This window comes from Schistosoma haematobium, chromosome 4 (genome assembly GCF_000699445.3).
Source record: "Schistosoma haematobium chromosome 4, whole genome shotgun sequence".
Lineage (NCBI taxonomy): Eukaryota > Metazoa > Platyhelminthes > Trematoda > Strigeidida > Schistosomatidae > Schistosoma > Schistosoma haematobium.
In genome coordinates this window covers 36,525,587-36,547,370 of record NC_067199.1, presented here as the reverse complement: position 1 = coordinate 36,547,370, position 21,784 = coordinate 36,525,587, and the positions used below count along the sequence as shown (strand labels likewise).

The following is a 21,784-nucleotide window of genomic DNA, read 5'->3' as shown; positions in this document are numbered from 1 at the left end:
TAGAAATGTTGACAACAAAAACAAAAACCAATATAATATTGACATTGAGGACCAATTTTACCGATACAATACTGAGTACTAGTCATTTGTAATTCGGAATTACAAATTCTAGTTAAGAAACGTAAATATGAGCAGATACAGCGCTTAAAAACAACTTTGTAATATAAATGAATAGTGAAATGCAAATATCAGTTTGATAAGAAAAGGATGAAGAAAAACGACCAAATAAGGTCAACTAATATGATTACTTACGAACAAATACAGTACATTATAAACGGATGGATTCTGAATGACTTATAAGCATACATATGACATTAGGTGCGGAGAAATGTACCATACCATATCGCAATATGAAGTCTTTAAATTTAAAAAAAATGATGGATTTTTTTATGTAAAATGAGGAAAATAACATGCTATTAAAACTTACCTTTACCAGACTCTCCTGAATAAAACAATAACTATGTAATGACTGAATTAAGCTTCTAAATGATAACCAATTTAGATGAACAAAAATATAGTAAACAACACAATGTGAAACGTACTAGGTGCTATTTCAACTTGAAATGGTGAATTAGGTATCTGTTTCTCCGCAAACTGTATAAATACTTGATGGACACCAACTTCTTTTGGTGTATATTCAACAATAAAACACCCATCACCACCTGGGCAAGTAATACGTGGTTTGACAGTATCAGTTCTGCCGTGTGGATCAACAATGTAACAGTCTACTATTCCATTTCCAGCATCTAAAAAAGTGAAGTTGTGTAGGTATGAAGATAGTAAAAACATATAATTGGTCGATCGTGTGTAATAAATTGCTTTGTTTCCTTTATAGACAAATATTTTTGATTAGTAAATATGAGCACATATGAAATTAGTAAATGGTTGCTAATATCACGTGATTCGAACTTTATATTTCATAATTAACTGAACTAGCTTATAAGGACAGAAATAATAGATATTGACAGTTATATTTGACGATATCAGTTGAGAATTTCGGAACTAAGTACTACATTGCATCCGAAAGACGATAAAATAGCAATCACGCTGAGACGAGCAAATACCTGGATTTGAATGTTCACTCACATTTTGAAATGCTAAAGCTTGTCCATTAGCAATTGTAATTTGTTTGATTTTGGCAGCATATGCGTAAAAGTATCAATATTGTTATATCCCGATAAGAATAATGAATGGTAACTGGACTATTTCTGGACTATTATTATACGTATATTTTTTTGTCGTATAATTGTTAAGTAACTAAACTATTCATATTCGTGTCCCTCTTATTATGAGCTTTTTTGACCTATGAACTGTTATTATACGATTTACCATTCTTGAGTTATACCCAGTCTATCAATTATTTGAACACATATATATTGGTACAGGAGTGCGCCAAATATATATGCGCCACACAATTTCAGTTCATTAATTGCGTGTGGGCTGCGATACTCCCCGGGTGCCCAGACCGAAGCAGGTGGTTGTCTTAGGGGGCCACACCCCGAGCCTTTGACCTAAAGGTCTAACCCACAAGGCAGTGGAGCATCGTAAGGAGATGCAGTCCCATGGTAGCCGGTGACCAACGATTGGTTCATACGCCATTTGTTCCCTCAGGATACTGGAGCCCATGTGCAACATTGATTTGGTTTGGGGTCCGGTTAAAGCGCCGGACATTCGCTTTTCGTCCTCTCATTTTCGTAAACAACACCCCCGCCACGAGAAGGCAGTGAGTAGGACTTCCCTGGCAGAGGCTGTATACGCGCGGCCGTGTGAGAGTATTTCGAGAGGGAGGGTGAACCCACCTCGCTCTCGGCCATACCAGGGCATTTGGATAAATCTTGTTGTTTCCTATTTTATGGTACGATGTAGTCTGTTTGGTTGGTGTATAAATCCAGTATGTCTGAAATAAATTATTCGTATCTCAGAGGCTGAGACTGGTGTTCTGGACTAGGCAGAAGCAGGACCGATAAGGATTCTAGACTGCTCGTACAAATTTCATGCGTCACTGGTCCGATCGATAATTCACTGTTCTCTAATTGGTGGTATTATTACGTTTTACATTAATAGGGACTCAGGACACAAGTTATAACAATATGGAGAGGGGTTAGATTGGTTGATGAGACTATGAATCCTTGCCAAACAGCAAGTCTTGCAAAAAGTAGTAACCACATAGTTTAACGTGTAGTGTAAGATGAAATATGAGGTTAGTGAGATAGGTTATATTAATCAGATTAAAACTTACAGCATCAATACAAAGTCACTAGTAGAAATTTAGTAATACGGGTTATAAGTTGTCAAATGGCTGATGTAAATAATTGCGAATGGCGAAAAATCACATACCAACGATTTCGGACCAACAAAAAACTGAGTTAAAGATAATACTATTACAATCAGCTACTTTAATCTATATTTCACGTTTTTCTTAAAATATAAGTACTTTGAACTAAATTATTACATCTTTTGAAGCATTTAAAAAGGTTGAAAGGTACTTCACGCAAGTTACGTAGTATTTTCAAACAAATTTGATTATTCATGGTGAATTGGAGCGCAGTCCAGCTCTCTTTTTTTTTCAAATAGACGAATTATTGAATAATGGTATAAAGTTTACGTTAGTATTTATTAGCATATTTAATTTATTCAAAAATTAAAAATTCGCATCATTGATTTTTCAATGAGTACAAAACTTCAGTGAACAGTATCATTTATAGTATATGGGATGTGATAATTCATTAAAAAGACAAACTTACTCTGAGTATGTACATTAAAATGAGTACGACGACCAACACAATTGAGTTCTGAATTTTGTAATCCTGGACCGCTTACAGTTACTTTACTTGGGTCTAAAAATATTCCCTTGACATTAACACGAAAAGGTGAATTAGGTATCTCATGTCCACCATACTTTATAACTATACGATATTCACCTTCTAAACGTGGTTCATACACACAAGAGTAAGTTTGATTTGTTTCATTGTCGAAAATCACTTCACACTAAAACAAAATTAAAAAAGAGATTATCCCTTCTAAAAAAATCTTTATTTCTTATTCTGTAGAGTTCGAGCTTAGTTCGAATTAAGTTTTGTTTACACATCACACTCGTTTTAACTATTAATTATTGATGAATAAAAGATTTTAAAAGCTTTTGGTGATGACTCACAGCTACCCACATCTTGTAACGCCCACTGAAATTTCACCGAACTTTTAGTCAAAGTTAGTACCACATATTTAAAGAAAGGAGAACGAAATACTTAACCTACTCATATTGTGAAATGTTGCATGTCATGAATAAATTGCAACGGATTTCAAGAATGCATAAAAGTTATCTTAATTAGTTTCGTTACGAAATATTAACAAACTATATGTAAAGAAAATAATCATTGTATAGAAATAAAATAAATATTTTCTTGGATTATTGGCAAAACTATGACATTTAACTACCATCAACTAATCATCAGATTTCTTAAACATAATAACAGTGAAAACGTATGGTGTAAAACATGAAAACTACTAATACTTACCGTTTCTCTGACACCTCTGCAATTGATTACAAGTATTTCCAACTGACCTCTGCCAGCATGAGCTGTTTCTACATAGAATTTAGCCGGTGTACCAATTCTATTTTCATTTGATTCCAAGCCTAACAGTTATAAATATATAGAAAAAAGTTCAACATACAAAGAATTTGAGTTACAATGAGATAAGGGTAGAGAAACACGGCTGTTTGTTTTAGGGATGGTCATAAAAGCAATAGCGAAGTAATCGGTGGTCGGAGACACCGTTTATACCAAACTTCCACCAAAAATCAGTTACACAAGTTTATATGTTCTAAAGTTTTAAATTATCAAACTTTTAATTGCCATCTGATTCGATAATTTAGTTAATACGATACGTGGAGACTCACAAATAGTTAAACTAGTCATGGCTTGTTGAAGGCAACGATACTTAGAATCAGAGGACAATGTGTTGTTGAGTAAAACTCCTGCCGGATTTGAAAATGTGTATATTCTTAGGTGTGAATGTTGGCTTGACAGCTAAACTATATGATCAATGAAAACCGGTACAGAGAATTATTTTATGCGCTACTGCTTTGTCAGTATCAAATATTTACAAATTATGACGTTAACAGTGGTTTTTATATAACTCCGATGCAATAGTATTATTTGGTACTATGTGCAAAATAAAACAAAGCAAATTCTATAGTGCCTTAGGTAGCCTAACTTGCCACGCTTGATTTTCTATATAGTTGATCACAAGTATTGAGGAAACAACGGAAACAGTTCAACACACTTTTTGCTGCGTCTTTATCAACACTATGGCCTAAAGTAGGCATTGAGTGAAATCAGCAAATCATCCAGAAAACGTTACTGCCAAAAAAATATACAGTATATAATTGAGACTTATCCTCTATAGAAGTCAATTATTGAGTGCAAAACCAATTTGTGCTTTGGGTCTGTGCTTATAAAAGTTGGAGACAACTTGAATTAATATTGCATGTTTAAACTACAATATGTATATGAATATACTGTCAAACAAAGACATTTGGTGACTTCTGTTTAGCTAACTTGGGATATTTGATTTACTATAAAAGCAAATTGAATGGAAGGATTAAAAAACTCAATACTTATGAGTTGCGTATAACTCGTGAAACAACATCACTAACGGTAACTCGTAGTTTAATGAAGTCTGGAATTACATAATGTGGACGAGTATAATTCGGGTTTAGTTAGATACAAAAAGATGAACCAAACTTACCTGGACCATATGCGCGTACTTTCGAAGGATTCAGTTTAGCTCGCAGTGGTGCACCCTCTTTTAAACAAGCATTGGGAAACTGGCTAATATAAGTCATCATCGACTTTTCATCAACATTAGGATCAATCATTTCTTCTGGTCGAATTAACTGGGGGATAGATAACCAGTCATCTGCAGCTGTCATAGCTTCCGTGGCATTACGCAAAGGATTTTGCTGATCCCAGTGAGGCCAATCCGGACAAAGTCCAGGAGCACAAGCATCAACGAGAGCTCCAATAGCTATACCATCATTCCAATCTGTGGTGAAATTTCGAATTGGGATTACTGGCAATTTCTGTTTGACCCAACTGAGCAAACGCTGTTTAGGACCTTGAGTTTGGTTTCTATCATCCTGTTAACAAATAAAAGGCAATTTATTGGAATATAGTTTGAATTACACTGGATCAGAATCAAAACATGAAAACCCCGTCATTACTGCCTGAATACTGACTACTTGTCGCCAGCCAACTGAGATCTAAACATTTGAATTTAATAGCTGGGTTCAGGATATAGTATAGTGACAATTAAATAACCAAACATACTTAATTTTTAAAAAATCACCGTAATAGAAATTAAAACTCAAGTTTTCAAACAATTAAGGCTACACCACAGATCATACGGTCGATTTAACAAATTGCCACTGAAGATAAGGCGAACAGCAAACAAAGACTCATTTGATCAACATCGATTACAGTGGTCAGCGATGGAAAAATTAAGACTGCTTTTGGTCTTTGTCAATCAAAAACTTTACCCGTTACAAAGCTACTACATCGCATCTTAAGATACTGAGTGATGTAGAAGAACAGTGGATGGTTCTATAAATCAATATTCTACTGGACGCTAGACAGAATAAGAAGTAGCGAAACGTGATTTGGTCATAAGCAGATTACGGACAGAAATGTTCGTGAATATTTCATACAACAATAGGTATTTCGTACTAGCCGAAAACTCAAGATCAAAAAAATATATTTACCACTTACTTGGAGAACGTTTTCTTCATCTGCTATTAGAGGTACAGATATAGAGTAATGTAAAATAAGGGTCCAGATTAAACCAAGTATGAGCTTTAAGTTGCAATCAACAATATGGCTGCTGTCTGAAATACTGGTTAAAAGGTTTATTTCCATAGATACCTATACTGATGAGGCGCAAGCCTTCAGTTTCTTCCAGATATCTTAAAACAGTAGTTACATTTTCGAGCTTTTGAGTTCTGAACGTTGGTCTTTTGTTAATGTGCCGAAACTTATGTCCTGATAAGACTTCGACAAGAGCAACTAGACGAAGACCGTCACTCAAATCAGTCTCTAAATCTTCAATAAGAAGATCAGTTTTTTTCAGATGCTCATTAGCCCAACGCGTGAAAGTGTTTTTCTGGAATATTTTCCATTGTGCATCCTCAGCCAATTCCTTTTCAGCCATTCGAGTTTCTTCATCAGATTCAACAAGACCGCAATCTCTATCACTGTTATCCTCATCGTGATCCATTATTCTGATTGGTCAAACTAGCGGCAGCTCCAAGACAATTAACCTATGTAAAGCTGTATTGGGAACGATTAAACAAAACCAAGAATCAATTAAAAATCCACGAGTTTCATGATGATTTCACATGTTTTGAGTTACATTATGCATCATCCTAGTTTTTAATCTGCATCAAGTAGAACTAACGGTCAGAACTGAAAGTTTAGGTCACCGAGTTAATGAATTGTATAATGATGAACGATCTACACAGGTCGAGATAAGGAATGCACATTAAGAGTGAGGTTATTACCACTTTCCAACTAAGAGTTAAGATTCTTATACCCTGGTATCTAGTTTTTTCTGTTTCAGCGTGGATAGGAAAATTATGTAGCCGTCCCATAGTTGATAATTTATCTAACTGGTAGCTTCCTGAAATCAGTCCATCTGTGCCGAAGCTATAGAGACGTATTCTTGAATCTTTGTACCGTCTATGGACACGATTTACGAAACACCACAAAATACGTTTAAGTTTTCTAAATCAGGAGAGACAGTTAGTTGGGTATGACGGATTAAATTGTAGTGACTCACGTTTATCACGAGAACACGACTGGTTTAATAAAAACAATTATTATTATAACCAACTGTACCGGTGTGTGTTTTAATGTGCTTTTGTTTAACTGTGCTAATTATAGCCATTTTGTGCTTCCATTACCTTCCATCATTGTTCCGCGGTTTTTGGTACTGTTCGCACGTACTCCTTTCTTCTGCTTTCGCTTGTACCATTCCTTGGCACGATCTCGGTATTCGTTCAATGCCACGAGATCGCCAACGAAATAAATCTGGTTACGTTCGATCCTCGCCTTCTGATTTATCTGGCACGTGTTTCTTGGTAGCGGTGTTCACAGTTAATCTCAACTCGACGCCACGCTACAATTGGTGATCCCAAAGTTTGGAACACGCCGCAACCTCGGGTCACATCTTCCAAAGAAGTCAATTTGGTGAGTCTATTATTTATCTATCCACGTCTGTCGTATATTTTCATATTAATTTTTAATATACAATATACACGACATGACGGATAGCGAGAAGAATACTATTAATGTTATAGACTCAGACGTACAGGCCATTCATTTTCGACCTGTATCATTTATCCCCCACGACCCTGAGGTCTGGTTTGCTGCAATAGGGTCTCAGTTCGAGACTCGTCGTATCACGAGCCAAAGGCAAAAATACGCCTACGCTCTCGAATCGTTACCGGGGACCATTTAGTAGCTGTTCGTGAGGTCGTCCTCAATTCTAACGTGCCTAATGTTTATGACCGCCTCAAGGAGGCAATTCTCCGACATTTCCTCCCATCGAGGGAGGAACGATTGAGGACCCTGTTAGCACGTCACCCCCTGGGTGATGCTAAACCAAGCCATCACCTCACGCGCCTGAAATCTCTTGCAGGACCAACAGCATCTGACTCGGAGATAGTTAAGGAATTATGGCTCGAGTCACTACCAGCCCATATCCAACCTACTGTGACGGCACTGCTCGAGGACTCACCGCTTAACCAGGTAGCCCTCATAGCAGACAAAATTTTGGCGAGGACTAGTAATAGAGACACCTATGTAGTTGCTTCGACGGCACGTCCTAAAGTAGACATGGATGCCGGTCATTCCTCAGCTCATGGTGACAGGGCCGGGTGTATTCACACACGTCTTAGTTTTCGAGACCGTTGTAACGTACCCCAACCCTACGTCCCCCGAGCTCGCTCAAGTTCTCGCAAACCCGTCACCACTCGCCCAAAAAGGGCATCTTCCAGGCCACGCCGAAAGGCGGCTATGGAAGCGAGTGACAGTTGGTGCTGGTTCCATAGGTCCTTCGGGTCTGGCGCCCGCCGTTGTCGAGCACCATGCTCATACAAGGCGGGAAACGCCAGCGCCGGCGAGTAAAAGCGGCCGTACTCGTCGGCCCTTCTCCCCAGGTTGGTCGCCTATTCTATGTGCACGATTATCGCACAAACGCTAGGTTCCTAGTAGACACTGGGGCCCAAGTTTCTGTCGTACCACGAGGTAGCAGCAAGTCACAAGCCACAGTGCTTCGACTACGCGCTGTGAATGGCTCAGTCATTCCTACCTACGGTACACGACAACTCGCGGTCAACCTGGGCAACCGACGACGGTATATGTGGACGTTCATCATTGCTGATGTTCCCACAGCCATACTAGGTATCGATTTTCTACAGCACTATGAATTGCTTGTCGATTCACGTAGGCTGCAGCTAATCGATACTTCGTCGAACAGCAAATTCATGGGCTGTAAAGCCCACATGAACGCGTACCGAATCCTCGGCACTTTTTACTCGCGTGACGATAAATTCCACGCTTTATTCGAGAAATTCCCGTACTCACTAAACCACTCGAGGAGCTTCCATCGGTGACCAATCGTGTGGTACACCACATAGTCACCCGCGGACCGCCAGTCACGGCACGACCTCGCCGACTGGCACCGGACAAATTAGCTTTTGCTAAGCGTGAGTTTGACAATTTACTAGCTACTGGTATTATTCGTCCTTCTCACAGTCCATGTGCCTCTCCTCTACACATGGTGCGCAAAAAAGATGGGGTTAGTTGGAGACCATGCGGCGACTACCGAGCTCTAAACGTAGTTACGCGCTTTGATAGCTACCCCATCCCCCACATACATGACATCACGGCATCGCTCAAGGGCACGACTATCTTTTCTAAGATCGATCTGGTACGAGCATATCATCAGATCCCAGTCGCTCTTGAAGATATCGAAAAGACCGCTATCACGACTCCTTTCGGTTTGTTTGAGTTTCTACGAATGCCATTTGGATTACGGAATGCTGCTCAAACTTTTCAAAGGTTTATCGATAGCATTGTACGAGACCTCGATTTTGTTCACGTCTATATTGATGACCTGCTAATCGCATCATCAAACGTAGATGAACATTATCAACATCTTACGCTATTATTCCAACGCCTTTCGGATAACGGAATAGTAGTTAACCCAGACAAATGCGAGTTAGGTAAACGAGAAATAATATTTCTGGGTCATGTTATCAAGCAAGAGGGTATTCTACCTTGTGAGGACAAAGTGCAAGCAATAAAGGAGTACAACGTGCCGTCCTCACTCAAGGAACTGAAGGCTTTTCTCGGTTTGGTTAACTTCTACCGTCGTTTCATCCCACACGCGGCAGAACGGTTACGACCACTAACCGACTTACTACGCGGCAACCCACGCAGATTGGAAATGAACGATTCTGCACGTACTGCATTCACTGAAATCAAAACGGCTCTTGCGCAAGCCACTCTTCTCGCCCATCCCGATCCATCAGCCACGCTTAGTATAGCGGTTGATGCATCCGATGTTGCTATAGGAGCAGTCATGCAACAAAACATCTCCGGTAGTTGGCAACCTCTCGAGTTTTTCTCACGACGCCTTACTGCCACGGAGACGAGATATAGCGCTTTTGGTCGCGAGCTGCTAGCAGCCTACTGCGCCATCAAACATTTTCGGCACGCAGTAGAAGGACGTCGATTCATTTTATTCACCGACCATAAGCCCTTAACGTATGCTTTGCATACCAAGTCTGACCGCTACTCACCACGAGAGTGCAGACATTTGGACTATATCTCTCAGTTCACGACAGACCTTCGTCACATCCAAGGCAAGTCGAACTGTGTTGCCGATGCTCTATCACGAATCCAAATGAATGCAGTTACCCTGCCGGTGCTCGATCTTCCTGCTATGGCCGCTGCCCAAGCAAACGATCCCAGCTGTACAGAAGCACCACACTCTACGTCCCTTCAGTATCAGGAAGTACCTCTAGCCACGACTTCTGGCACCATTCTATGTGATACTTCTACCGGTCTTCCTCGACCCATCGTACCCTCTGCTTACCGCCGTCTCGTATTCGATGCCCTGCATGGATTATCTCACCCAGGTATCGCAGCTACATTACGCCTCATCGCTGCACGATACGTCTGGCCGGCCATGAATAAAGATGTTCGTATGTGGGCTAAGCAATGCTTACAATGTCAACGATCAAAAGTGCGCAGGCACGTAGCCGCCCCCTCGGTACATTCGCTACGCCTGATGCTCGCTTCGATCATGTTCACTTAGACATTGTAGGACCACTGCCACCATCGCACGGGTATGATCACATACTCACGTGCATCGACCGCTTCACCAGATGGCCCGAAGCTATACCCATCACGTCTATCACGGCGGAGACAGTTGCTCACCGCTTCGTAGAACGATGGATAGCTCTATATGGTTGTCCCTCGACCGTCACGACTGACCAAGGACAACAATTTGAGTCCGCACTATTCTCCTCACTTACTCGGCTGCTTGGTACGGAACGAATACGCACTACCGCCTACCATCCAGCTTCAAACGGTTTAGTTGAAAGGTTTCACCGGCAACTTAAAAGTGCTCTTCGAGCACACGAAAACGACGACTGGTACGAAACCTTACCGCTCGTTCTTTTAGGTATCAGAACGAGTTTAAAGGCAGATATCCAATGTTCCGCCGCTGAACTTGTATACGGCACGACATTGCGTCTGCCCGGGGAATTCTTCACACCACGGAGCAGACCTAATTTCGGTAAATCAGACTACGTCCAACGACTGTCTGCATTTATGCGAACGCTGCCTCCGGTGTCAACTCGAATACAACATCGACAGGTCGCTCTCCCTCGAGAGTTATCTACTTGTTCACATGTTTTCATACGAGTAGATTCGGTACGCAAACCTTTGCAACAACCTTACGAAGGCCCTTTTCGCGTGATCGCTCGTCACGAAAAGACCTTCAAGGTTGATCGACACGGCCGCGTCGAGATCGTCAGCATTGATCGTCTCAAACCAGCACACGTCGATGACAGTGCCCTATCTGACAACCTGAGATTCAATGCTAGACCTATTAAACCTAGCGGGATCCTTAAATCTCCTTCAGGTCCCACGCTAGATACATCTGAGACCTCATTCTCACGTCCCAGTCAACAGCACGCGTCATCTGCACCGTCTACGGACGAGACGACAGTCTCACGTCCAGATCAGCAGACCACGCCGCCCTTGACTTCGGATGAGATTGCAGGCTCACACGACGCGAACGAGACTGCCGTCTCACGTTCCGGTCGCCGAGTACGGTTACCCGTACGCTTCCGCGAATAGTCGCACAGTCAACAACCGATACGGTGTAGGATTATTCCTATACTACACGTATGCTACACTCTTCTTTTTTTATTTTCTTTTTGTTTCCTGAGCCCACGCCTTCGACCATCTCCGCTTGGTTCCGTCGACTTCAGTCAACTTTGGCGAAAGCTGGCCTGATCACCCATGCTCTTGTCAACGCACTCAGTCGATATATTGGTTTCGAATGCTTGGCACACGCTTGGTCTCGAACTTGGTCGTTACGGTCGCTTCTGGTCTTTTGGCTCAACGTGGTTTCGTCCTACGTCTGCAGCGTTTCTGGTGCGCACCTCTACGAACGCCCTCTTCAGATTCTGGATACAAACCACTCTGGTGTAGCATGCCAATTCGAGCAATAAATACAACACATCGCTCCTGGTACTGTTCTCCGAAAACGACCTTCGTTGGCAACTCGACGATCAACGATCGCTTTCCTGTTCGCCAATTCTTCCGTCCTACAATCGCTCGTCAGCCGATCAGTCCCACGATTCAAACCGCTATTTATCGAAAGTGTAAACCCTTTCTAGTGGGGGGCCCCTGTAGTGACTCACGTTTATCACGAGAACACGACTGGTTTAATAAAAACAATTATTATTATAACCAACTGTACCGGTGTGTGTTTTAATGTGCTTTTGTTTAACTGTGCTAATTATAGCCATTTTGTGCTTCCATTACCTTCCATCATTGTTCCGCGGTTTTTGGTACTGTTCGCACGTACTCCTTTCTTCTGCTTTCGCTTGTACCATTCCTTGGCACGATCTCGGTATTCGTTCAATGCCACGAGATCGCCAACGAAATAAATCTGGTTACGTTCGATCCTCGCCTTCTGATTTATCTGGCACGTGTTTCTTGGTAGCGGTGTTCACAGTTAATCTCAACTCGACTCCACGCTACAAAATCATGACTCGATTGCCTCCCTAGAAACAACTACTTGGTGGAGTGAAATTACCAACAGCTAACTAGCGCGTGAAGTGTGGCTAGTGACACGGTCACTGACAAGGTACTATCATAAAATTATGTCCCTTTGACCCAGCTCGTAATTAGAGGATATCTAGATCGAACTTCAAAAACTCCAGAACGGATGTCGTTATAAACCGATGATCATTGTAAATAATAAAGGAACTATTCGCAAAGCCGTTTTAATTAAAATCAACAGAAAACTATGGGTTCAAAGAAACTGACTTAAGTGCTCAATCAAACACTTACTCCACTTAAGGAGAAACACTACGTGTGAGTAGCACTAGTGTGAGCTCCAAAGATACTCGAAATATATTTTTGGTCCACCACAGTTACTGTAGATTAAGACCACTCACTGAATATTCTAACAAAAATTCATAATATATATTTAACCTTCATACTTACATCCGCTAAGCAAACCAAGAGTGACTGCCTATTTATTACTTTTCTTATATATTCTAGCTTTCCATTCTGATTCTTACTTTATTTCTTTTATCAACACACCAGTTTCCATTTTACAAGTACAAGTTTCACAAGAATACATTTACATATTGCTCACGTTCTAATTTCTTGTTTAAACATTGTGTTCACGACTGTAGCTCCCTAAATTGGATAATCGGATCGGTAGGAACATCTTTTTGTTTAGGTGTGGTGCATTGATATATGGAGCACTGACCTATATGATCAGTTCATTGTAGTTAACGGCAAGTTGATGTTAGTATCTACACATGTGGCTTGATGTCCACATGTAGATTTTAGCATTCTAGATTTCGACTCTGAATTCTCTTACGTTGATGTAGAAGACCAGAGAGTCGTACATTATAACGGGTTCCTGAATAGGGTTTACCTGGGGATCTTCCTAAGATTATCTGTCACCTTTTCAAATACTTGTCAAAGGGAGGGTCTGGAAATGGGAACTCAGCTTTTATAGCTTTTAAATTATAATCTTCGACTACATCCAAAAGGTGCGTGTGAAGGGATTTTTATGCAGTTTACACTAGTAGCGTTCTTCCAAGGTTCTCCTGATAATTTTATTTTACAGTACCTAGGTTTTCATCTGCAGGCTATTTGCCATTATGTCACACCCGAATCACCTTTTGAAGAATCTTTTGATTCTGACGTTAGTGAAGGTGATGATGACTATGCTTCGACATAAAATGATATTTTTGGCCCACTGTTTTGTCCCTGTTGAAACTTTAGATGGATATTGTGTCGGTTATAGCATTCTCAAGCGATGTTTTAAAGAAAAAGATACAAATGGACAAAATGAATGAGGGCTGCATAGCTACTTTAGTTACTATACTTTTAATAATTTTTCAAGAATCTCTTGTTACTTTGGTTTTAAGGGGAATGGATATAGAACTTTGCATTCTAGGTCTGTGTTACAACAGTCGATCACGGAGTGCTATTCGCTGAAAACAAATCTACCTCATATAATTCCTTAGAACGGCAGTTCTTCTAAACTGTTCTACCTCATTTAGCTTTCAAGCAGTTCATAACTTGAATTAATAGGATTCTTAAGACTCACTTATTTTAACACATACCTAAAATGTGGAGAAGTTAAATTAATGAAGACTCAAGGTAATGCATGTTTTTCTAGTGTCTAAGACACGATAATGTCATTTCGGGATACTGGTGAGCTTTGCTTAAACCAACTATGTCTACTTGGACATGTAAGTTTTTCGTTAAGAATTTTGTGTTTGTTAAAGATGATTAAACACTGCATAATTTAGATGCATGAACACATTTGCACTGCACTGTACGTCATATTAAATTTCATGTAACTTGACGAATGAATACAGTCAAAGTATTTATAAAAAAGCTTTATTAGGTGATCTGAGACTTAAAACATATAAAGAAGGTTGCGTAATAGTTTTTCGTGTCTTAAGTTAACCCTCGTGCTATTGATAGAAGAAACCAGACAAGTAGTGAATAGGTCTTTATTTCGATCTTCGCGCAGTCACAGTGGATTATTTGTTCAGACAAACAAAGCCTCTCAACATTCAATATAAGATAATAGGAAATATAACGCCTATGCAAAATAAGGAAGTGAATGAATACTTGACCTGTACTGTTTTGGCATATGCTTGGTTGTTTGAGGTCAACTCTTAACCAACCAACCTACGCTGTTACATTAGCTTCCCCCTAGAATCGACTTCCGCAGGAACGTCGGTTCGATTAACCTAGCTGTCAGAAACACCTCAGTTCTGTTTTCTCGACCCAAGGGGAATATATAAACTCGCTCACTGTTTGACTTCCAATCAATGACGACTAATTCCGTCAGCAATCAACGATAGTCCATGGAAGTCTCTTCATTTGCTAGCTTGTCATTTTATTTTGTAGCATGAATTTTCATCTCTCATAAATCATTATGCATTTTATAGAATAAATGAAATAGATTAATTAAGCGATATAACACACATGAACCAAACTGTAATAAATTAAATAATGAGAATGAATGTACTTAATAGAAAAGCAATTAATTTTTCATAATGACAGAAACATCTTTCAATGAGTCGGTTTATATGGTAAGATGATAACATGTTTATTTCTAATGAAATACCATTGGTGAAGTGTAAATAATATTTTGAGTAGAATCAAGTTATTTAATGTTTCGATTATTTAAACATATTTTGTCCCATTTATTTGACTTTAGTAACAAAGTGCAGAATTTATGCCTACAGAATTAATAGATGGGAATTTTATTCCATTAATATAAACTACTGTACACAATATACTTAAAAATCTGTCTTATCAAGTAAGTACTCAAATTGTAAGTAGCTATGACATTAATTGTTATTTTCACATAATTTTGTTTCAGTACTATTATGCGATATAAGTAGTTAATAAAAATGAGTAAATGAAGTAACAATCCATAGTTAAACTAAGACTAGTTTAAGAATTATTCGTGGTAAACAATAGAACATCGTTTAATGATAGATATTTAAACAGTCAAGGAATTTCCTTGAAGATATTTTATCCGTTTTTCTTTTAAAAAAACTACTTAATGACTAGAAGAAAATCACCATATTGTTTCATAGCCAGTGAAATATTCTTCATTATTTCCTTCACAAAAGTAAAATTCTTAAAAAAGCAACACAATTATCTGCCTGAATTTTTTTCAGATGACGATAATTTGTTAACAGTAGGGAAATTGCTTTTTTTTAATTTTTAAAGGGAAAAACAACAACAAAATATGCCTAGTTACATAGCACTTGGTGTACTGTTTTCGAAAGTGTAACTAATATGATAAGTGGTCATTAAAATGTTCAGGGGGAACTATAACAATTTAACTAAATCTGTAATAATAAATGTATTACTATCAAAATTCACAAGCTACATTAATGGTAACTGTACATTCAATCTTTATACTGAATTCATGAAAACTAGATTTGCTTTTTATTTGAATAACAATCATAATTGTTGGTATCTATACAAAGGTTGAACTTGATACTTTGAAATATATTGACCATTGGGTAGAGAGTTAGTAATAAATATATTTTTGTTAAATCCCAATGAGTAAAAAAAGTCATATTTCTGACTTTCGTGACTTAATGTAAGTCATATCTTCAGAGTAAATAAACAACCGACATTAAATTAACACGTGTTTAAACGAAAAGTTAGAAACACAATGTTTCTGTTTATTGGATTATAACAAGAATGTATTTCAGAAAAGGGGTTTGTGGAGATGTCAGTAATTTATTAGTTGAATTCATGAGTTGATCAAAGCTAGACCACCATGGAAAACCTGGAAGCACCGAACGGCCATTTCGTCATGGTATGGGACTCCTCAGCAGCGTACATCCACAGTCCTGCTCTCAGGATTCGATCCCACAATCTTCGGTGATGGTCTAGCTTGGATTGACTGGTGAATTCAACTGTTAAATTACCACAGTTTCCACAAAACCCCCTTTCCGATAATAATCAGCACGTGCTCACTAGTGACTGGCTTCAAGAGGTAATTCATGAAGTTCTAATAAAAAGCCGTGACCAGTGAAGTTCAGCCGTGTCCGTTGTGAGATAACAACTCACTAAAAACAATGGTGGCCGGTGGCACAGTTTTGTGGATCGGTTGAAGTTAGACATTAACACAGTTAGATGCCAGCTCAGTGGTCTAATGGTTAAGCGTTCACACACGAGACCGCGAGGCGGGACCGTGGATACGCACTGTTGAGGATCCCCACAATAGGATGAAATGGCCTTCCATTGGTTCTAGGTTTTACACGATAGTCTAGCTTACATCGACTCATCAATTAAACTATTAAATATATATTTATTATTTATCATAATTACTATTATAGCAATGATAAACATAGTAAAACTTAATAAAACAATCTACATATGTTCATGAGTTCACTTATAAAGTCGAGATTTGAACAGAATAGAAGTTAGTTGTAACGTTATAATCACTTGTAGTCAACCACCTAATAATTTCTGACATTTAAATGTATTTTAAAGATTCAATGTACTAACTTTCAAATTATTGTTACTGATACATATGGCTGCCTAAATCCCAAATTCTAATGATAATAGAAATACAAAGAGACATAAATAACGTAAAATGAAAATAACAAAAAAAATAATTGTTATATCCTAGTGAAGACTAAACTACGGGTAACTTCTGAGATTTATTAATGGACCAATGTTATATATATAGTATAACTGTTCATTAGCTAAATCATGTTTATCTATATTCCTCTGATTATAAGCTTTATTTTGACCTATAGACTATTATTATTATATGATTTACTGCTCTTAAGTTATGTTCAGTTTATTGATTACAGTTCCCCACGTTCACAGACAGTTTGGCTTGATCTTGTTTAAATGTTATTTTCTATTTTATGGTGTGATGCGGTCTGTTTGGCTGGTATGTAAACCAAGTAGGTTGGAAATAAATGATTTGCATAGTGGTAGCTGATGTTGGCGTTCTGGACTCAACTATAAGTGCTAGGAGAACAAAGGATCAATACTGGGTCGAACATCATTGGTTTAGCACAATACTAAGATTGAATATGTCGTATTTCGATTGGCGGATAACTAGTCGGGCTTAAATTCGCAACAACAATTGCATTTAGAATGAAAGAAAATCTTGGTGAAATTACATAATGAAATTTATTTATTGAATTAAAATTAACGAATTATATTAATTAACCAGAAAAAAACTAATTAATTACACCCATTTGGTCACTTACTACCTAACATATATATATGAAATTAATGAATTGTTTTTGTTTTGAAGACCACATTTCGGTACATTCTACAAGCAACACGAATAGACCTAATCTTTTCTATTCAATATAACTAATGAATAAAAGTTCACAAAATGAAGAAAAGCATAAGATTAGATAAAAAAATAAACTGCTATTATCTTCAGGTACTCAGAAAAGTCTGAAATGTTTGTTTTTAAATAATGTCAACATCTTATTAAACATAATGACTAACATTTCTTTCCCTAACTTCTAATAGATACATATTCTAACTGCATATATTCACGTACTTATTTGCTACTGACACTTTTATTCTAATGAAAGACCATAAAGTTAGTCGAGAATAATATGGTTATATACTCCCGCTGATTGAATTCATGAGTCGATCGAAGATGGATCACCATGGGAAACCTGAAGACATTGGACGACCATTTCGTCCTAGTATGAGACTCTTAAGCAATGCTCATCCATGACCTCAGTCCTGGGTTCGAGTCCTAAGTGAGGAGTTCCATACTAAGACGAAACGGCCATCCAGTGCTTTCAGGTTTTCAGTAGCGGTCTAGCTTACATCGACTCATGAATTCAGCTATTAAAATATATTTCAAACTTTTAATAAGTACTGTAATGTATCATATTTTTTAGTTAACGAATAAACATGATAATAAAAGTTTGTAGTATTATTTTACATAAATTAACGTGATATGTTGAGTTTGTACAGACAGAACAAAATAATGATGTACTGTTACAGTCATTAGTTCTACAGTTTTGACGATGAAAAACTGATTTATATTATTGATTGAGATCATGAACCGATTGATGTTAGACCACCGTTGGAAACCTGTAAGTACTGGACAGCTGTTTCGTTCCATCGGGAGACTCATCAGCAGCGCGCATCCACGATCCCGCTTGCGGGCCACTGAGCCGGCATCCAATGGTGCTAGTATCTAACATCAACCGGTCCACGAAATTGCGCGACCATCTTACATTGTACTGAGGTAGATACCTGTCTCTACCGGAAACGGACTAGCTCCACTGGTCACAGCTTCCCACTAGAACTCCGAGAGTTCCCTCACGAAGCTAGTCAGTATAGGGGCTGGGGAGATTATAAAGAGATTGAGATCATGAACCGATTGATGTTAGACCACCATTGGAAACCTGGAAGCACTGGACGGCTGTTTCATCCTATCGTGGGACTCATCAGCAGTGCGCATCCACGATCACGCTCGCAGTGTTTCCAGTTTCCCAACGGTGATCTAACATCAATCGGTTCATGATCCCAATCAAGAACTTAATAATCTCTACAACCCCTATACTGGTGATTAATATTAATTCTTATCGCGGTTATTCGAAATGATTTGTTTACATAATGATTACAGTATTTATTATTGTAATGTCTGTAAAAGTTACAGTTTAAAAATTAAAGAATATGAAGAAGTCAAACATTAAATTACTATCCATCATTATCGAAAATCCCCGATAATATAGACTATGTTATATGTTTTAGAAGATATAGTGAAAATTCCTATTCTGACATTTAGTGTTTCATCATGGCTCTACCTAATATATATATATATATATATATATATATATATATATATATATATATATATATATATATATATATATATATATATATATATACCACAATGAAGTAATCGAGTAGTTGAGTTACATAATAATATCAGTGTCGTATTATGAACTGAAAAATGTATTAACACTTACTGTTATGTAATTATCATTAGTGAATGTGGAGTTTATTATGAAAGTATCCTTTACATTGTCAAATAATTTAATCAGATAAACCGATCTTAATAAATTCTCTACATCGTAGAAATAAACCTGGAGTGTATCATAATGACTATATGGATATGTATAAAAAGTGGTTAATGAATGTGTTTTGTTGTTGTTGTTGTTGATGTTGTTCTGATTATATTCTCAGTCATTACCTACACTAAATTATTGATATTTTAATAAATGGTAATGCACTGTAGAAAAAACAAAACAAAACACTTATCCTTTCATTGTTTTATTACAGTAGGCTTTGATTTTTGCTAATTGTCAATAGTTTTACAAGATTTGAAAAATATTTTCATATAACCGAATAACTTATGTTACCTTGGAAAGTATTTGTTTCCTATGTTAAACAAATTGTGTGTGTGTTTTTCCAAATATATAATGTAACCACTGTTTCGCTAACTTTTCAACTCTCACTCCCACCCACCCACTCCAACATAATAGAAATAGTTTGTCATACATGTAAACATGTTTGTTTAAAAAACAAACTACAAATAAGTAAAATGTTATGTAAAATAGTCTATACATGAACGATTGATAATTGAATACATTTTTTATTGCCATTTACTATCTTGTACATTTATTTTACATAACTAGATTATCATAGTAATAATAGATGTTTACTAGAAACTTGTCAGAATAAGTATTAAATACAAAGAGATTTGTATGAATCAGTCATTAAAAGAAGATAGTTTCTTATGAAAGTCAGATTTTTGGTTTATCTTTTAAACTAGCTATTATTATCGATATTTAACAATAAATGGTTTATCAGAATGGGTTTTGTGGAGATTTTAAAAAATCATGAGTCACTTGAAGCTAGACCATCATGGAAAACCTGGTAGCACTGGACGGCCGTTTCGTCTTGGCATGGGACTCCTCATCAGTGTGCACCCACGATCCCTCACCCCGCGAGATTCGAACCCAGGACCTATCAGTCTCGCGCGCGAGCGTTTAATCACTAGACCACTGAGCCGGCATCCAACGGTGTTAATGTCTAACTTCAACCAATCCACGAAGTTGCGCCACCGTACACCATTGTCTTCAGTGAGCTGATATCTCACAACAAACCTGGTTGAACTCCACTGGTAACGGCTTCTCACTAGAACTCCAGAAATATCTCCTGAAGTCAGTCACTAGTGAGCAGATGATTATTATCAGAATGGGTTTTTTGGAGATTTTTAGAAATTTCACAGGTTGAAATCATGAGTCAATTGAAGCTAGACCACCATGGAAAACCTAGCTTCAGTTGACTCATGATTTCATCCTGTGAAATAAATGGTTTGTTTATGACATGATTATTATTATTATTGTTGTTGTTAGAATGATTGGGATTGATAAGGTTGGTTCATTAACAGTCTCTAGTTGTGTAAAATGCAGTCGATTGATTTAGAAACAGTTTTAAAATAAAGTTGTTCTGTTCAATTAGTCAAATAATCATCAACAATTGTCTTGCCCAAAACTACATGTTATTTAACTAAAACAAAACTCGATAGGCAACTCTTTCATCAACTGTGTATACAAATTCACACATATCTTTAAAGAAATTAAATTAGAAGAACAGAAAGGAGAACCTACATTCGATTCAAAAAAACGTATTCAAGAAAGTCCAGGGTGAAGTGGATTTAAAGCTTTTAGTAGTACCATCTCGAGACATCTCTTTGATACAGGACAACAAATGGATATATTGAAGTCTTTCAAGATGTTCAGTAAACAACTAAACTTCAATCTTCTGAAATTTGCCGAAGCGATAGCGATCAAACGTTTAAAACAAGATCTATGAGTCCAAAAAGAAACTAACAAATCCTTCTTCGCCCTGGTAACATTACATCCTATTTAATTCATCGTTCGCTATTTCGACTCTTTCTGAAGTCTTGATTATATCATTGTATTCAATTAAACTGTTATATTTATAGTCAGTGTCATATATTATAAAATTTATTCGTTGCTCATCAAAATATCATTCACTCAATAGATAGTACCCGAAATATCTTTTATTCTCAAACATTAGCTTGATTCTACCTATCAAAAACCAGAATGTAGCAACAATGTGCTAATTGTATCATAACAATTGTATGATTAGTCTTTAATTTTAAGTGGAATCCTCTACATTAACACTCAGCAACAGCTGCTTCCATAGATAAGTTTAAAAGAAGGTGGGATCAAAGTAAGAATTTCATTCAATCGCTGGGATTATCGTGCCCTATCCAGTCTTCTGTCTTTACTAAATGAACCTAAAACAATATATGAAAATCTCTACTAATGCAGTTAAAGTCAAGAGTAGTCTGGAAGAAACAAACTATTTCAAAAATCAAGTATTTAAGGATTCTTTTCTATATAGAAGAAATGAGTGTGTTGTGTGATATCTTGACTACAAATGAA

At 37.7% G+C, this 21,784-nt stretch overlaps 2 protein-coding genes across 2 annotated transcripts in view; one reads left to right on the top strand and one right to left on the bottom strand.

Moving 5' to 3' along the window:
• MS3_00007970 (uncharacterized protein) overlaps positions 1 to 21,784 on the bottom strand; it is an 86,161-nt gene that overhangs the window by 51,076 nt on the left and 13,301 nt on the right. Inside the window, exons 2-7 of the mRNA XM_051216311.1 lie at positions 5,922 to 6,326; positions 5,769 to 5,884; positions 4,750 to 5,140; positions 3,516 to 3,634; positions 2,745 to 2,988; positions 543 to 746 (exon numbers count right to left, since the gene is read on the bottom strand). Of these exons, the coding sequence (XP_051066887.1) occupies positions 543 to 746; positions 2,745 to 2,988; positions 3,516 to 3,634; positions 4,750 to 5,140; positions 5,769 to 5,884; positions 5,922 to 6,273 (1,426 nt within the window). The 5' untranslated portion in view covers positions 6,274 to 6,326. The remainder of the gene's footprint in view (positions 1 to 542; positions 747 to 2,744; positions 2,989 to 3,515; positions 3,635 to 4,749; positions 5,141 to 5,768; positions 5,885 to 5,921; positions 6,327 to 21,784) is intronic.
• On the top strand, positions 8,656 to 19,163 carry MS3_00007974 (uncharacterized protein; the record flags this gene model as incomplete). The annotated part of the gene is made up of 2 exons (XM_051216314.1): positions 8,656 to 18,732; positions 18,894 to 19,163. A coding segment is annotated over one exon (1,725 nt), but the record flags the coding sequence as incomplete, so codon positions are not given.